Source organism: Pelophylax lessonae (genome assembly GCF_965119305.1).
Source record: "Pelophylax lessonae genome assembly, chromosome: 9".
Classification (NCBI taxonomy): domain Eukaryota; kingdom Metazoa; phylum Chordata; class Amphibia; order Anura; family Ranidae; genus Pelophylax; species Pelophylax lessonae.
In genome coordinates, this window is record NC_138776.1 from 22,966,740 (window position 1) to 22,985,688 (window position 18,949).

The window sequence follows — 18,949 nt, forward strand, 5'->3', positions numbered from 1 at the left end:
GCAGCAGGACAACCAAACATACAGCCAATGGCATTAGGAACTATCTACAATGTAAAGAAGAAGTCCTGGATGGGATGGTTTGACCCCCACAGAGCCCTGATCTCAAGATCATGGAGTCTGTCTGGGATGACATGAAGAGACAGAAGGATTTGAGCCAGCAGACATCCACAGATGATCTCTGCTTAATTTTCCAAGATGTACTTAGAACAACCTACCTGCTGAGTTCCTTCAAAAACTGTGTGCAAGTGTACCTAGAAGAAGGCAAAGGGAAGTCACCCCAAATATTGATTGGATTTGGATTTCTCTTCATTTACTAAACTATTAACACTTCTATTTCGGAAAACATTCTTAGTTTACAGCATTAGCATCACGCCTGCCTAAAACTTTTGTACAGTACTGTATATATATATATATATATATATATATATATATATATATATATACCCCACTGCCTCCATTCTAAACCATATGAGATTATACTTGTAATGAATCATGTTCGGATTCACACTGAATCAACCCCGGTAAATATATTTCTTCCAAAATGTGTACATACAACCTCCTTTGTTTGCCATTTCATCCCTAGCTTATTACTACTAGGGATGATCGAACTTTTGAAAAGTTTGGTTCAACCAGAACACCCGAATTTCTCGAAAGTTCGGTTCAGATTCCCGGACCCCATTGAAATCAATGGGACCCGAACTTCGGGAATCAAAAAACACAATTTTGAAGCCCTAAAACCTAATAAATTCGCCTAAAAAGTGCCTAGGGTTCTGGGTCATGACCCAGGGACTATGAATCAGGCAAAAAAAAAGGTCTTAAAAATTGTCTTTTTGATAGAGAGCCAATTATTGAAAAACCAAAAAAAAAATGAGATTTCTTTGGATTTAGTGTCTGGGGGTCTAAAAAAGTGTACCTGTGAAGTTTCAGCTCTGTAGCATGTCCAGAACCAGAATTATACCATGCCAAACCTTCAAAAAGGACTTTTTTGCTTAACTGCGCCTTTCTTTTGCTCCTAACCAACTGCACAGCCAATGTGTATGATGGGGACATAATGCAGTGCACTGGGAACAAGATTAGAGTTTTTTTTGGAAAAAGGTGCTGTCTCTTCAAATGTGGATATAATTAACGGGTGTATTTTCACAATGGGGCTATTATTACCAAATGTTTTCAAGAAGTCAAAAGATGTATGTAGATGTACCTTATTTCATGTAAAATGGTTTGGTGCACTTTAACTTGAATTCTCACAAGAAACAGACATATATGCACGGATACATTGAGGGTTATGGGTAGGGGCCACAATGTAGTGCAGAGTGAACAAGATTAGAGATGTTTTGGATGAATACTGTTGTCTCTTGACTTTGAATAGAAGTAAAGGACGCTTAAAAATTGGGCCTTTGGTGGTGCCGACGATGCCTTGACACCATAACCCTATGAAAGTGCTGGTCATGAAGGCAATAATTGCCTTTGTAAGGAAAAAAATTGCAATGTTAACTTGTCACTGAGGCTTTATCAACTGTGCGATGTGAAAATCACCTGCAAGACGCACACTGCTATGCGACCCAAAGTTGTCGCTAAATACAGGAGATTTGTGTATCGCTGAAATGTATTTTGCACAATAGCTGACTACCAAGCACGTATACCTGCTGTAGATATGTCAGCAGTGCAACGTGCTCACTAGACGGAACCCTGACACTTAAAACTATCCCTACAAAAACTAGATTATTGAATCTAACTATAGTGGTATATAGTACCCTAACTACACTGCATATCCCTTTCCTCACACTAAAAGAACAGCTCCATACAGCAGAAGATATATTTCTAACTGACACTGTCCCTTTAAATGTTTTTTTTTCTAACTCAAACAGCACAATCGCTGTATTTCTAACTACACTGACAATCTTTCTGTAAGCTGACTGCTCTTCTGCTGATCTGGAGCTTTACAAGCAATCGGCTATACAGCAAACGTTGTTTAACACAGCAGGAGAAACACAAATGCTTCCAGTCTCTTCCAAAGCCTCTGTATTACAGTGCTAGAGGTTAGGCGGGGCTATGTTATATACTGGGGGCGTATTCACTCCTGATTGGCCTCTGGTTCCCGTAATCACTCCAATCACGTTCCTAGTAGACTCCTGCCCCCTCATTGGCTTTTACTGACGTTTCTGGGCCAATTACGGGCTTTTAAAGCCCACTTCCTGTCCCATTGCATTTTGGGCGGTTCGGGTGACCCGAATTCCGAACTTTTACCGCAAAAAGTTCGGAATTCGGACGAATTTTTGAACACCCAATGTTCGGGTCGAACCGATGGTCGACCCGAACCGTTCGATCATCCCTAATTACTACTATTCTCCATCCACTCCCTCATAGCTGGAATTACTGAGGACATCCATTTAACCTTCCTAGCGGTATTCCCGAGTGTGACTCGGGGTAAGATTTTTGAGCCAAAAGCGGTAACCCCGAGTCACACTCGGGGTAGCGCTGGGAAGATCGCTGGATCCTGGTGGAGGTTTCACTTACCTTTTCTCCGGGATCCAGCGATGTATGAGAGCGGCGTCGGGCGGCGGAGCTTCCTCTCGATCGTCTGTAAGCCCCGGCTTCCGTCTCCGGCGACGTGACGTCCGCCGGGGGGTGGAACCGGCGGCAAATTCAAAAAGTATAAACACCGTATAAAGTATAAACACACTGACACACTGTAATCCTATTGGATTACATTCCCAAAATATAATAAAGTGACCTTTTTATGCCCCCCAGTGCTTTCTCCATTGCACTTCCTGCATTATTTCCATTTCCACACTTTGTATCTGGATTATTGCAGAGCGACCATGGCCTCAAGCAAGCGTGCCGCAACATCAAAAGCGATGTATGACCTGCTGGGCGATAGCGACAGCGATCCCGAATCGCACGGAGAGTGGAGTGACAGCGATGCATGGGAAAGCTCATCATCCGACGAAAGTGAGTTTAGTGATGATGATGTGCCGAGCGATGTGCGTACGTGGTGCGTGATCGACTGCGGTATGGAGCACGTAGCGCCCCCAAGGTTCCCGTATACCGGAACGCCTGGTCTCAAAGTTGATGTTGAGGAGGATAACCCCTTGGCGTATCTGCAGCTTTTTTTGACCGATGAGGTCATCGAAAAAATTGTTGTGGAGACCAACCGGTACCAGCAACAACAAACCGCAGCACATCGGCGGTTTTCCAGGAGCAGGATGTGGGAACCCGTTACCAGTGCGGATATCTGGAGATTCCTGGGCCTTATTATTCTGCAGGGAGTGGTGGGGAAACCCCTGCAGAAGTGGTATTGGACCACCAACAAATTATTGGCCACTCCTTTTTTTGGAACCATAATGTCGGAGTACAAATTTTCCCTTATAATGCGATATTTGCACTTTGCCAACAATGAGGAGTTTGATGAAACATCTCATCCGGCTCCGAAGCTAAAAAAAATCTGGGACATTTATCAATTAATTTTGAAAAACTTCCAGCGGTCCTATGTCCCAGAAAGAGACATTTGCATTGACGAAAGTCCTATGGCGTATAAAGGGAGACTTAGCTGGATCCAATATATTGCGTCCAAGCGAGCACGCTTTGGAATAAAATCCTTTATGCTGTGTGAATCCAGCTCTGGATATATTTGGAACTCGGTCCTATATACCGGAAGAGGAACTAAGTTTAACCCAAGGTTCAGCAGCTATGGGATGGCAACTGCTTCAGTTCTGACGCTGATTGAGCCTCTGCTGGATCAGGGGTATTGTGTCACTACAGACAATTTTTACACCTCCCCAGAACTGTTTGAGTTCCTCCTACAGCACAAGACGGATGCTTATGGGACCGTCAGAGCAAACCGGCGTGACATGCCCCCCAGCTTTGCCAACAAAAAACTCAAGCCTGGAGAGTTAGTTGCCTGGCAGAAAGGCAAAATGTTGGCACTTAGATGGCGCGACAAAAAAGATGTCTGCCTGATGAGCACCATCCATAGCACCGCCACTGTCATGGTCCATACAAAAGGGGGAAAAGATGTGCTGAAACCGCAACTGGCCCTGGATTACAATAACACCATGGGAGGTGTGGACAGAGCTGACCAGGCCATGACCTTCTATCCAGCAATGCGGAAACAGCAGAAGAAATACTATAAAAAAATTTTCAGACACCTCCTGGAGCAGTGTTTATGGAATGCCTTCATTCTGCTGAAAAAGAAAAGCGACCGGCCTATGATCCATGCGGACTTTGTGTGGAAAATTGCGGAGCTGATTTTTCTCAGGCACCAGACACCAACTGTAAGTCGATCCGGACGCCGTGCGGCTGGTGTCGTGAACCCCGAACGACTGACCGGTCGTCATTTTATGGACCTCATTCCGCCGACGGAGAAGAAGGCTGCACCCACAAGAATGTGTGTGGTGTGCTGTTCCAAGCACGACGACACCGGGCGGAAAATAAGAAAAGAAACACGGTACTACTGTCCAGACTGTGATGTTGGACTTTGCGCTGTACCCTGTTTCAAAATTTTCCACACCCGGGACGTTTATTGAAGCAGTATGAAGAGTAATATTGCATCCTTTTTGGGAAAAAAAAAAATATATTGCATCCTTGTTTGACAAAAAAAAATGTCAGTGTTTTTGATTACATGATTTACTATCATTTATTGAATAAAAAGTGTTATTTTTTGGAAAAAAAAAAAGTGTTATTATTATATTATTATTTTATAGTTATTTATTATATTATAATTTAGGATTTTGTGTTTCAAACTTTATCATACTCGGGATGTTATAAAGAAGAACACACGGTAAAAAGAAATCATTAGTAAATAGCTGGTTTGGGCTGCTCATTCTCCAGAATTGCAAGCAAAATAATGGTACCACTTTCAGCACCTAAAATCCGAAAGAATCATACCGCCAGGGAGGTTAAAGGAAAAACTGTAAAAAAAAAAAAAGTGCTCCAGCGGGAAAGTAATCTCATGATTTAGGAAGGAGCAGAATCTTCTCAGTGCCAATTGTTCATCTTTACTTTAGAAAGCAGTCATTAAATGTAGATAGTTCTTACCATCCTCATAGTTTTTTAGATAGTCATCAGGTCCAGGTCCTCTGTTCTTTGCTGGATTCTTGATGTTCTGGAATTGTAAGAAATCTGTTCTCGGGCCACCGAACCTCAGGTAAGCTGGAGCCAGACCTCGCGCTAGAGTCACAAGTCTTTTGGAACTGGAGAAATAGAAACGTTTATTAGATAACAGATTTCCCTGAACAGGTTCATTAACTCTAGATATAAAAAAGGGATGTAATAGGAAAACCCTTTCTTTTCATCCTGACCCTCTTTATCCTTCTCACCCATGTCTCTTCTGGCATATGTACTCATATTCCTTCATTGACTTGTAACACTTTTCCCACACATCTCTATCACCGTCTTCAGCCTGGTTTTCACTCTCCATATTCAAACAGAACCTATAGTAACAAAGGTGTCTAATGACCTTGTTGGGGTTAAAAAAAAATGTTGCTTTTCCTCAATCTCTCCTCCCCAATCTCTCCTCCTCGATATCTCCTCCCCGATCTCTCCTTCTTTATATCTCCTCCCCGATCTCTCCTCCCTGATCTCTCCTCCACGATCTCTCCTCCCCAATTTTTCCTATTTGATCTCTCCTCCCCAATTTTTCCTATTTGATCTCTCCTCCTCAATCTCTCCTCCCCAATCTCTCCTCCCTAATCTTACCTCCCCGATTTCTCCTCCTCAATATCTCCTACGCGATCTCTCCTCCCTAATTTTTCCTGCCCGATCTCTCCTCCTCGATCTCTCCTCCCCAATTTTTCCTCCCCGATATCTCCTCACCAATCTTTTCTCCCTGATCTCTCCTCTTCGACCTCTCTTCGTCGATCTCTCCTTTTCAATCTCTCCTCCCTGATCTCTCCTGCCTGATCACTCCCCCTCTATCTCTCCTCCCCGATCTTTCTTCCTTGATCCCTCCCCGGAATCTCTCCTTCCCGATCTCTCCTCCCCTGTCTCACCTCTCAGATCTCTCCTCTCTGATCTCTCCTCCTCGATCTCTCCTCCCCAATCTTTCCTCCTTGATCTCTCCTCCCCGATCTCTCCTCCTCGATCACTCCTCTCCAATCTTTCTTCCTTGATCCCACCCCCCCAGTCTCCCCTCTCTCCTCCTTCATCTCTTCTCCCCAATCTCTCCTCCTCAATCTCTTCTCCCGAATCTCTCCTCCTCAATCTTTCTTTCTCCTCCCCGATCTTTCTTTCTTGATCCCTCCCCCCAATCTCCCTTCCCAAAGCTCTAGTCCCCGATCTCGCCTCCCCGATTTCTCCTTCTCTATCTCTCCTCATCGATCTCTCCTTCCCGATTTCTGTTGGGGGTTAAATAAAAATTTTGCTTTTTTTTAATCTCTCCTCCCCGTTCTCTCCTCCTCGATATCTCCTCCCCAATCTATCCTCCCCGATCTATCCTCCCAGATTTTTTCTTCCCAATCTCTCCTCCTTTATCTTTCCTCCCCGATCTCTCCTCCTCAATCTCTCCTCTCTGATTTCTTCTCCTCGATCTCTCCTCCCGAATTTCTCCTCCTCGATTTCTCCTCCCGATCTCTCCTCCCAGATTTCTACTCCTCGATCTCTCCTACTCGACCTCTCCTCCCCAATTTCTCCTCCCTGATCTCTCCTCCCCAATCTTTCCTCCATTATCCCTCCTCCTCGATCTCTTCTCCCTGATCTCTCTTCCTTGATCTATCCTCCCCGATCTCTCCTCCCCTGAAGAGTACCTATCACTGCTCAAAGCCAAGGATCTTGTTCATCCCTTGTGACAGCAATAAAGCTGAATGAATAAAAAAGTGTAAGAAAAAGCTATAAATTTAAATTAAAAACATTTTTACAAATTTAAAGAACCCCTGCCCCACGACGTTCATGCGCAAATGCAAACAGGCAGGTAGGTCCGGCATGTGTATGTAAACAGTACTTGCACCACACATGTGATGTGTTGCCAGAAACATCAGAGTGAGAGCAATAATTCTAGGGCCATAATTCATGATGGATGCCAAACTGGTAACCTGTAACGGCTTTTAGAGCCCCGGCTAAGGACAATCTTAGAAACCAAGGAAACCAATGTTTGCTGCCATTTTAAATCTTGATATGTTTGGTATCTATTTACTTGATGCAATATCATCTTTAATATGTTACTAAAAAATTGGGTATTATTTGTTTTTTGTGTGCTTTTTCTGTATGATTACTATACAGGATTTATCATCTATATACATCCATTCTCAGGTATGCAGACAGAGCAGAGACTTCCCCAAGTGATCAGTAAATATGTCAGATTCAGTCTTTTTAAATATCCAAAATTACCCAGAATTTTAAACATTTTTAGAAAAAATCCCACAGAAATCAAGCGAGGTCACTAATTCTTTATTTCTTCAATGTATTATCACTTCCTATATAATTATACACAGATATATCTTATAACATCAGAAAGAATTCCAAAATTCTCCTCACAGTTTGCACATTTTTAAGTTTATTCGCCTTCTAGATCAATAAAATTTTTCATCCCTGTAACATAAATGTAAGAGTAGGGTAGTTTTGCCTTAGCGAGATGTGAAGTGGTCTGTAGAAGTCATATAATTGTAGATGTAGTGTAATTGTGGGTTATTAAAGATATAGTATTCAGTACTCAGTCATACACATATGTCCTTTTATTAGCATTTGAAAAGGACAGGGCCATTCTCTAGGATAGAGGTGACACCTAGATGCCAATAAAAGTCTCCCATGCAAGTAAACAAAAAAATTGTCACCTTCCTGGAGCCTCAAAGAAAACTGCCAGTCATCTTGGCTACGAGGATTCGCAGGGGTCAATGAGAGGCTCCAAGCAGTCTGCAAGCTTTGATTGGTATCATCAGATCTAAGGAATGCATTTTATCTCTCATAAAAGTTAAAATATTAGTAGCAGAGAGATTAAAATAATTTCTTCTGATGGTTCACGTGTTGGGCTACAAGTACATGTAAATCTGTGTCTGTAGCGTGTGTAGAATCCTAGAGAAATGCACAAAACCGTCATATGGCGCCTAATTGCAGCAGGCAGGCAGTGTTTGGTATGGTCACGATCAGACCGATGCGCTGGTGTCAGAATTCCTATCCCTGACTCAGCGGTCAGTGCTGTTCTGGGCCAATTCAACTCTGGTCATTTCAGAACAGGAAACATCCTGTGGGCTGAGACGGGTACACCCTGGGGTTGATTGGCCAAGGGCTAAAGTCCAGCCCACATTCATATTGCAATAAAATGGGCAACCTGAGATATGGACATTGTTCTTCCATGAAGCCAGTTCAAAACTGGGGAGTCCCCACACGGTTTCCGGTATGCTTCTACCAAGGGATAAGCTTCGGTAAAGTTTATTTCTGTTTTTATTCCTTTTTATTTTACATAGCAAATTGCCAATTGTGTGTCTTTTTGTATTTTTTTGTAATTCCTTTTGCTTTGTATATATTTCTTATGCACTGCCCACTTTCGGGATATTAAATTATAAAATTAATAAGTGACTTCTGTGTACTAAGCTAGGACTCATATCTCTGGAGAAATCGTTGCATTTTAGTGCCTAATTGCTCGGTCTAAGCTACATGCCAATCTGTATGCAATTGCACTGCGTGTTGGCAGATTGCATGCAGATTGTAAAATAGCTGATCTGCCAGACGGAGATCTGTGTGTGTGCAGTGGCCCAGCAGACCAGTCTGCGGACAAACTGTTGGGTCGTGGCAGGCTATCATTTGTGGTGTGTTTGGTGTGTGGACAGTGGGAAGAGTGATTAACACCGGGGTCCCAGCTTGTAGGATAGCTGGAGGAATCCCAGTAGTGTGTAGTAATTGCTAAACTGCTCCCCAACCCGTAGAGTGCACCAAATTGTATGTAAGATTTGCATCTGCCTGTGTGTGGTCAGCCAGCTGGATTGGAGTGGAGTCTCCCTCTAGTGGTGGCCAAAGGCAGTGCGGGCTGTGAAAGTGCCACAGCTAGTCTTATTACTCAGTAGGAGTTTCTTATTCCCTTATACTCCCCAGTCACGGAACCACATCCCGGTTAGCTAGTTGCTGTGGGCGTGGGTAATCGTGACAATCCCAGATTACAATATAACATAATAATAATATTAAAACTGTCCGCTACCTAAAATGTAAAATTCCAGCAATCACTGTGGTCGGCAATCATGGTGAGCAACCATTAATCTATATTCATCAATCATTCATCTACAATCAGCAGTCAATAATCTACAGTCAGCTATCTTTAATCTATAATCAGAAAGCATTAACCACTTGCCGACCAGCCGCCGTACATATATTGCGGCAGGTTGGTTAGTTCCCGTGAAATCTGTGCGACGTTTTGCGGGACCTCGATTGGAGGCGAACGCGGGCCCATTCACCACAGAGGAAGCTGATCTGCAGGTCTGGCGACCCAATTGCACCCGCGATCGCTCACCGTGGAGACAGAATTCCAGTCTGCCATTTCAATTTCTCACACCTGCAACTGATGACAGCTTTCCCCCTGTGTACAGAGCTCTGTGTTGATTTTTAACACAGAGCTCTGGGCTGTGATTGGACACAGCCGATCAGCAGGTCTCGGCCATGAATCATTTTACCCGGATTTGCTGACAGGATCCTGCTGTAGACAATCTCAGTGGGAGCCCGGTTAGGCAGCGGGAGGGGATGGGGGCGCACATGCACGCGCCCTAAACCTGAAAGTAGGCAGGGAGATGTACCAGTACATCGCTTTGCCTACAGCAGCCACCCGTCCGCAATACATTGTGGGCGGGCGGATGGTCATTAACCACTTCCGCCCCGCCTACCGCACATTTACTACAGCAGTCAGGCGCTCCTGGGCAAAGTGACGTAGTACTACTTCGCTCAGGACACTCTAGGGGGCGAGCGCGTGTGACCAGCGACTCCGATGGCTGTCGGCCACTCGCAATCTCCCGCAGCAGAGAGAGAAGGACAGGCGGCTGATGTAAACACAGCCGTCTGTCATTCTCCCTGAAGTAATCACAGAGGCTATACGATCCTGCTATATAGGATCGCATGTCTCTGTGATTACTTCACAAGCCACGCCCCCTGACAGTTAGAATCACGTCCCTAGGGACACATTTAACCCCTTGATCACCAATACTGTTAACCCCTTCCCTGCCAGTGTCATTTTTACAGGAACAGTGCATATTTTTAGCACTGATTACTGTAGTAATGTCACTGGTACCCCCAAAAGTGTCAAAAATGTCAGTTAGGGGTCCGATCAGTCCGCCGCAATATCGCAGATCGCCGCCATTATTAGTAAAAAAAAAAAAAACAATAAAAATGACATAAATCTTTCCCGTAGTTAGTAAACGCAATAACCAATCAAAATACGCTTATTGCGATTTTTTTTACCAAACATATGCAGCAGAAAACAAAGTGGCCTAAAATTTAAAAAAAAATTAGATTTTTACTTTTTTTTTTTTTGAGAATTTCATTAAAAAAATGTGAAAAATGTTGTTATTTTTTCAAAATTGTCGCTCTTTTTTTGTTTATAGCGCAAAAAATAAAAATCGTACAGGTGATCAAACACCACCAAAAGAAAGCTCTGTTTGTGGGGGAAAAAATTACATCTGTTTCGTTTGGGTACAGTGTGGCACGACCGCGCAATTGTCCGTTAAAGTCACGCAGTGCCGAATCGCAAAATAGGGCCTGGTCATTGAGCAGCCAAATCCTCCGGGCCTAAAGTGGTTAAGTGGTTAAATTTCCCCCTTGTGTGGGAAAGTGTAAAGAAGAAGCTCTTCAAACATGTGAGAGACACCACACATGTGTTCCTCCATCAGCGCGACACCAAAAAGACGCCCCGGAAAAAACCGACGCTATGTAAAGTGATTTACAGTATAAACTGTACAACTCAGTTGAATAACAAACTGAAATCTTGTAGTTGGAGGGAAATAATAAACTAAAATAATATGGTTGCATAAATGTGCACACCCTTAAATTAATACTTTGTTGAAGCACCTTTTGGAGTTTTTACAGCACTCAGTCTTTTTGGGTCTATCAGCATTGCACATCTTGACTTGGCAATATTTTCCCACTCTTATGCGCAAAAACACTCCAAATCTGTCAGATTGCGAGGGCATCTCCTATGCACAGCCCTCTTCAGATCACCCCATGGATTTTCAATGGGATTCAGGTCTGGGCTCTGGCTGAGCCATTTCAAAAATGTCATCTTCTCCTGGTCCGGAAGGATTTTCCCCCTTAATGACCAGGCCATTTTTTAAGATTCTGCGCTGCGTTATTTTAACAGACAATTGCGCAGTCGTACGACACTGTACCCAAATAAAATTGATGTCCTTTTTTCCCACAAATAGAAATTTATTTTGGTGGTATTTGATCACCTCTGCGATTTTTATTTTTTGCGCTATAAACAAAAAAAGAGCAACAATTCTGAAAGAAAAACAATATTTTTCATCATTTTAGGCCAATTTGTATTCTGCTACATATTTTTCGTAAAAAAAAAAAAAAAAAATCCCAAAAAGCGTATTTTGATTGGTGTGCGCAAAAGTTATCGCGTCTACAAACTAGGGAAAAGATTTATGTCCTTTTTATTTTTTTTACTAGTAATGGCGGCGATTAGCGATTTTTAGCGGGACTGCGACATTGCGGTGGACAGATCGGACCCCCAACTGACATTTTTTACACTTTTGGGGGGACCAGTGACATATGTATTCTGCTACATGTTTTTGGTTACAAAAATCCCAATAAGTGTATATTGATTGGTTTGCGCAAAAGCTATAGCATCTACAAGCTATGGGATATATACTGGAATTTTGTATTTATTTATTTTTTTATGCTGCGATATTGCGGTGGACGTTCTGACACTAACTGACACTTTTGACACTTTGTGGGAACCAGTGAAACTAATACAGGGATCAGTGCTAAAAAATATGCACTGTGACTGTACTAACGACACTGGCTGGGATGGGGTTAAACATCTAGGGCAATCAAAGGGTTAAATGTGTGCCTAGCCAGTGTTTTTGTGTACACTGCTGTCAGGGTGCCAGAAAACCAGACCACACGGGGATGCAGGGAAAATAAAGCAGTTTATTGGAGCAAACAACAATAAATGCACAGCAAGATTGAGGAAGTGGGAGCAGGAACAAGCCTGGGTCGAGTCCAGAAGCTGGTAGTCATCCAAGCCGGGGTCGAGTCCAGAAGCCGGTAGTCATCCAAGCCGGGGTCGAGTCCAGAAGCAGGTGGTAATCCAAGCCGGGGTAGAGTCCAGAAGCTGGTAGTCATCCAAGCCGGGGTCGACTCCAGAAGCCGGTAGTCATCCAAGCCGGGGTCGAGTCCAGAAGCAGGTGGTAATCCAAGCCGGGGTAGAGTCCAGAAGCTGGTAGTCATCCAAGCCGGGGTCGACTCCAGAAGCCGGTAGTCATCCAAGCCGGGGTCGAGTCCAGAAGCCGGTAGTCATCCAAGCCGGGGTCAAGTCCAGAAGCTGGTAGTCATCCAAGCCGGGGTCGAGTCCAGAAGCCGGTAATCATCCAAGCCGGGGTCGAGTCCAGAAGCCGGTAGTCATCCAAGCCGGGGTCAAGTCCAGAAGCTGGTAGTCATCCAAGCCGGGGTCGAGTCCAGAAGCCGGTAGTCATCCAAGCCGGGGTCGAGTCCAGAAGCTGGTAGTCATCCAAGCCGGGGTCGAGTCCAGAAGCCGGTAGTCTGCCGATGCGGGGTAGTCTGCCGATGCGGGGTCAAGAGCCAGGAGAGTCGTCAGCCAAGCCAGGTCATACACGGTGGAACATGGAGAACAGAAGTCTGCTAGTAAAGATGCACCTTGGAGCACAAACACAAGGGCAAGGACTGCAACCCATCAGGTGATAGATATAGTCAGGTGTACAGCATCATCACTGTGCGACACCCAGGCAGCAGAAAGTAAAGATGCAATCAGAGTCTATAAGAGGAAGCAGTCTGCACATGTCCAAGATGGCTGCCAACAGGAGGGCAAGGTAAGACCTTGACAACTGTGTAGTGCTTTTTACTAAGGGATGTGATAAATTTTCTTTCCCTGCTTTGCAGGAAAAGAAAATCCATCACATCCCCTCTGTCAGAATAGAGCCCCGCTTTGTTTACATAGGCAGAGCTCTGTCCTTTGTCTTCCCGATGATCGCCGGGTGCTGGTGGTCTGTCGAAAACTCCAACTCGCCAAAATCTCCAACCACGTCACTTCTGTTAACCTTACAGGAATATTTGGAGATTTCGACGAGTTGCTGTTTTCACAGACCACCTGCAGCCTATACACTACGGTACACGCTATAATGACTGCACGTTGTTAGTAACGCCCCCTACTAACCAACAACATGGCCGCCTCCAAGGTGGCGATTACTTTTTTTTCCTTACCCAGTGTTCTGTGAAAAGAGGCAACTGGTCGTGTACCGTAGTATATTGGCTGCCGGTGGTCTGTGAAAACAGCAAATCGTCGAAATCTCCAATTATTCCTGCTGTGGAGTCACTGGAAGCAGGGCCGCTGATAAGGCAGTACAGCCAGCCCTCCTGTACTCCTGCCTGAGCCCCATCAGTTTAAAAGGGGGGCCCAGGAGCTGCTGAGCAGGAGGGCCGGTGTAACCTTAAAAAACCCTACCCTGTGAAAATTCCCTACCCTCGTCACTTCCTGTGCACAAACGTCATTAAACAGCTGAGCCGCTTCCCACTGCGCATGCTCACAGCTGTGGAGGGTAGGGAATTTTCACGGGTAGGGTTTTTTCACGGAACACCGGCTGTACTGTATTATTGCAGACACTGATCCTCTTTTGCCGCCCCCTTCAGTGTTGCAAGCTTCTCCTCCTATTCCTCCTTATGGCTGCACTGTGGGGGGAATGGTTCTAGCACATGCGCCCCTTCCATCTGCTTCCCGGGCCCCCCTATGTTCCTCTTTCCCCTGCAGCCGCTGCCCGTTTCCCTCCTCTCCCACGGGCAGCCGCTGGGGGCAAACAGGGTGATGTTTCAGGATGAAGAGCAGGAGAAGAGGCCAGTCAATATGTAATTTACTGGCCCCTTCCTCTCCTGAATGAATACAGTGAGCAATTGGTACCAATCACTCCTGTGTCCATTCATCACTGAAGCATAGGAAACTGTGTTTGTGAATGAGCAGAAAGCCTCAAAGTGCTTCCCATTCATTCATCTGTGCAGCTGAGGCTACAGAGAACGGGACTGATAAATCTATGTCCTCAGTCACTTTTGGCGGCCGAGGGGAAGGGGGCCCTGTTAGGTAGGCTGTATCGGGCCCTGTGATTTCTGACAGCAGCCCTGACCGGAAGTGACGTGGTTGGAGATTTTGGTGAGCTGGAGTTTTTGGCAGAACATCCACTGGCCAGCACCCGCTGATCGGCTTCTGCTGGTAGTAATCACAGCAGAAGAGTAGTGGCCCCCTTGGCGGAAGTGCAAAATCACCTATATATATATATATATGTATATACACATATATATATATATATATATATATATGTGTGTGTGATTCTGCACACAACGACCACCCTGTAGCAGTAAATCTGTGATAGTGCGGTCGTTAGGTGGTTAACTGCTCATTTATAAAGGGTCTAAGGGTTCTATCTATTGCTGTACATACAATATACGCTGACTATTTCTTACAGCGTTGTAAAGCGCTGCGTAAACTATCGGCGCTATAAAAATCCTGTATAATATTAATAATAATAATATTAATATTGAAATTAAAAACTCTGTAAATCAGCAGAGAAGTTTCTGTATGTGGTCTGAGAATTAGAGCGATGTGTATTCACAAGTCTCCATGGAATCCCAATAAGATTGATCGTCCCATCAGACTCTATAACCGACAGATCAATGTGGAGACACATGACGGGGGGGAGATGACGTTCACATAGAACAAAGCATTCTGCAGGTAATGCATCATCTCTGTGTGATAACAGAACTTTCCGCAGAGAACCGCGCAATCCGCTGAACTACCCGAGAAAACAACTGACAACCATCTATGGAAGGGACATCAAGAGGAAGGACTGGGGGATGGGATCCTGAGATCGTCATATAAATACAAGGTGACTTATTGCGACATCGAGTACAAAGAAAAGTGGAGGCATCGTCTGCGGCAACCAGATGAAGGGTCCAAAAAAGCAGAAGGAAAACTAGAAGATGAAGAGCTGCTGAAGGCAATAGATTTGTACGTTAGATTGTAAGCTCTCTGGAACAGGGCCCTCCTATCCTTCTTATATTGAATTGTATTGTATCTGTACTAACTCCATTTACTCTGTATAGTGCTGTGCGAACTCTATAGAAATCCTGGATAATAATGATTTGGGACTTTCTATAATAGAAATAATAATAATAATGATAATAATAATAATAACAACATTGATAATAACAAGACCAAAATTAATAATAAAAAGAACAACAACAACAATGATAACAATAAGAGGAAGAACAGCAACAATGATAATAACAATAATATTAATGGGAAAAAGAAGATGAAAAACAACGATAATAACAAGAAGAAGAACAACAACAATACCAGTGATAACAATAAGAGGAAGAAGAACAACAACGATAATAACAATAATAATAATGGGAAAAAGAAGATGAACAACAACGATAATAACAAGAAGAAGAAGAACAACAACAATACCAGTGATAACAATAGGAGGAAGAAGAACAACAACGATAATAACAATAATAATAATGGGAAAAAGAAGATGAACAACAACGATAATAACAAGAAGAAGAACAACAACAACAATACCAGTGATAACAATAGGAGGAAGAAGAACAACAACGATAAAACTCATAATAATAAGAACAACATCAGCAACAAAAATGATAAAATAAGAGGAAGAAAACAACAACGATAATAACAATAATAATAAAATTAGGAAAACGAAGAACAACAACAATGATAATAACAATAACAACAATAAGAAGAAGAACAACAACAATAGCAATGATAACAATAAGAGGAAGAATAACAACAATGATAATGCTCATAATAATAATATATACAACAACTAAAATGATAAAAATAAGAGGAAGAACTACAATGATAATAACAATAATAATAAAATTAGGAAAAATGAAGAACAACAACGATAATAACAATAACAATAAGAAGAACAACAACAATAACAACAGTAATGATAAAAATCAGAGGAAGAACTACAATGATAATAACAATAATAATAAAAAGAAGAAGAACAACGACAAAGATAATAATAAGAGGAAGAAAAACAACAACAACAATAATACCAATAATAATAATAATAATAATAGAAAGAAAGAAAGAATAAGAACAACAACAGCAATGATAACCATAAGAGGAAGAAGAGCTACAACGATAATAACAATAATAATAAGAACAACAACAACAATTATAATAAAAATAATAATAATACAAAGAAGATCAACAACGATAACAATAAGAGGAAGAAGAAGAACAACAGTGATAATAACAACGATAATAGAAATAATAATAATTATAGGAAGAACAACAACAACAACGATAATAGCAGTAATAATATTTATAGTAGGAAGAAGAACGATAATAACATTAATAATAAAAAGAAGAAGAAGAACAACAACAATGATAACAATAACAATAATAATAAGAAGAAAACAGCAACAACAATTATAATAAAAATAATAAAAATACGAAGAAGAAGAACAACGATAACAATAAGAGGAAGAAGAAAAAAAACAGTGATAATAACAATAAGAATAACAACAACAACAATGATAACAATAGAAGGAACAAGAAGAAAAAGAAGACCAACAACAACGATAATAACAATAATAATAATAATAGGAAGAAGAAAAAGAACAATAAGGATAATAACAATTATATAATATTAATAATAAGAACAACAACGATAACAATAATTGGAAGAAGAACAATGATAATAATGGTAATACATTTACTTGTTCTGGGGATGAGAATGTCTCATTCCCCTTGTACCAGAAATATATTCTCTCCCATGCTTCTCGGACATTCTCTCCCTCCCTGAAAACCACAGTTGGGAGCGTACGAGATGTGGAGAGAGACGATTACAGTTTAAGATAGGAAGGGAAATGAATGACAACCATGAGGAGACCACCACACAATACTCCCCATACAGCATCAGTACTCATATATGTCAGAACATTGCAAGACCTAACGCTGCCCATAGATGGGGGGGATTTTGAATGACGCTTCTTAGGAAAATAATGTTCTAAGGAAGTTGGTTTGCTTTACTAATTATTATGGGGGTCAAATCGACGTTTGTTTTTGATTGCAGTGATGAGAAAACTCTAAGGAGCGGGATTCAAAATCTTTCTTCAAGTACATTTCTAACAGTGAATGTGGTTTTTGTTCGATAAAGTCCATTCATTCCAAAATCAAAAGTTAAAAGCAAACGAAATCTAATCAAAATGTTCTGAGAATTTTCTGAAAATTTTTGTACTAATTTTCCTAGGACTTTTCCTAAGAATTTTCATTCAAACTTGTCTCTCTCTTTGGCCAGTGTAAGCCTCCATGACAATTCCAGACCTTTCTTCCGGTATGTTCCATGGAATGAATAGTACAGAGGACGACTGAACACACCGACTTCAGTCCAAATGTATAAAATAATGTCTCCATGTAGACGGATTTTGCGATGGAAGACTCTGGTGCTATGTATGATATATAAGGAATGGTTCTTGTATTTCCATTCTGCAAATTACTGAGAGAAGGTTCAATCTCTGATCCTCAGGAATAATATTCGGCTTTCTCACTGTTGGTGGTTTTATAAAGTTTATTCCGCCCCATCAGCTTGCAGTTTTTTATTTGTCAAAGCTTAATAGAACAAGCTAAAGTTAGAAGCTGATTGGCTGCCATGGCTGTACCAGATTTTGCACTCTCCAGTTTTAGTAAATCAACCCCTCTGTGTGTGATGCTTTCCTTAGGGTGCCGTGTCTGCTGCAATCACAGATGCAACTAATACAACTGATACAACTGGTACAACTGATACAACTGGTACAACTGATACAACTGATACAACTGGTACAACTGGTACAACTGATACAACTGGTACAACTGGTACAACTGATACAACTGGTACAACTGATACAACTGATACAACTGGTACAACTGGTACAACTGATACAACTGATACAACTGATACAACTGATACAACTGGTACAACTGATACAACTGGTACAACTGGTACAACTGATACAACTGATACAACTGGTACAACTGGTACAACTGATACAACTGATACAACTGGTACAACTGATACAACTGATACAACTGGTACAACTGATACAACTGGTACAACCGATACAACTGATACAACTGGTACAACCGATACAACTGGTATCCAAAGAGTATAATGTCTACATAATATTACTTCACTTTCTACACTTATATCATTACTATTATTGCAGTATTATTAGTAATAGTAAATCAAAAGTAGTAGTTTTGGTAGTATAGTATTAGTAGTATATTATTGTTTTTATTATATCACTAGTAGTAGTATATTAGAAGTAGCAGTAGTTACTAGCAGAATATTGTTGATTTTATTATATCAGTAGTACTAGGTAGTAGTAGTACTAGTATATTAGTGGTAGTATATTAGTAGTATAGTAGTAGTAGTATATTATTGTTTTTATTATATTAGTAGTAGTAATAGTAGTAATAGTAGTATATGAGTAGTATAAGTAATATAATTTTTATTATTATTTTAGTAGTAATAGTAGTAGTAGCATTTTACTGGTATTATCATATTAGTAGTAGTATAGTAGTAGTAGTAGTAGTAGTAGTAGTGGTAGTAGTGGTAGTATAGTAGTAGTAGTAGCAGCAGCATATTGCTGTTAACATTATATTATTTGTATTATTAGTAGTAGTAGTATATTAGTAGTAAAAGTACTAGGAGTAATATAATTGTTATTTTTGTATTAGTAGTAATAGTGGCATATTACTGTTATTATTATATTAGTAGTAGCATATTAGTTGTAGAAGTAG

The 18,949-nt window shown here is 41.7% G+C and overlaps 1 protein-coding gene across 1 annotated transcript in view; it reads right to left on the bottom strand.

The window, feature by feature from the left end:
- Positions 1-18,949, bottom strand: part of HPSE2 (heparanase 2 (inactive)) — a gene marked incomplete at both ends in the record, with an annotated part of 422,804 nt that overhangs the window by 390,247 nt on the left and 13,608 nt on the right. The window contains one exon of the mRNA XM_082267677.1: positions 5,035-5,189. Within this exon, the coding sequence (XP_082123803.1) occupies positions 5,035-5,189 (155 nt within the window). The remainder of the gene's footprint in view (positions 1-5,034; positions 5,190-18,949) is intronic.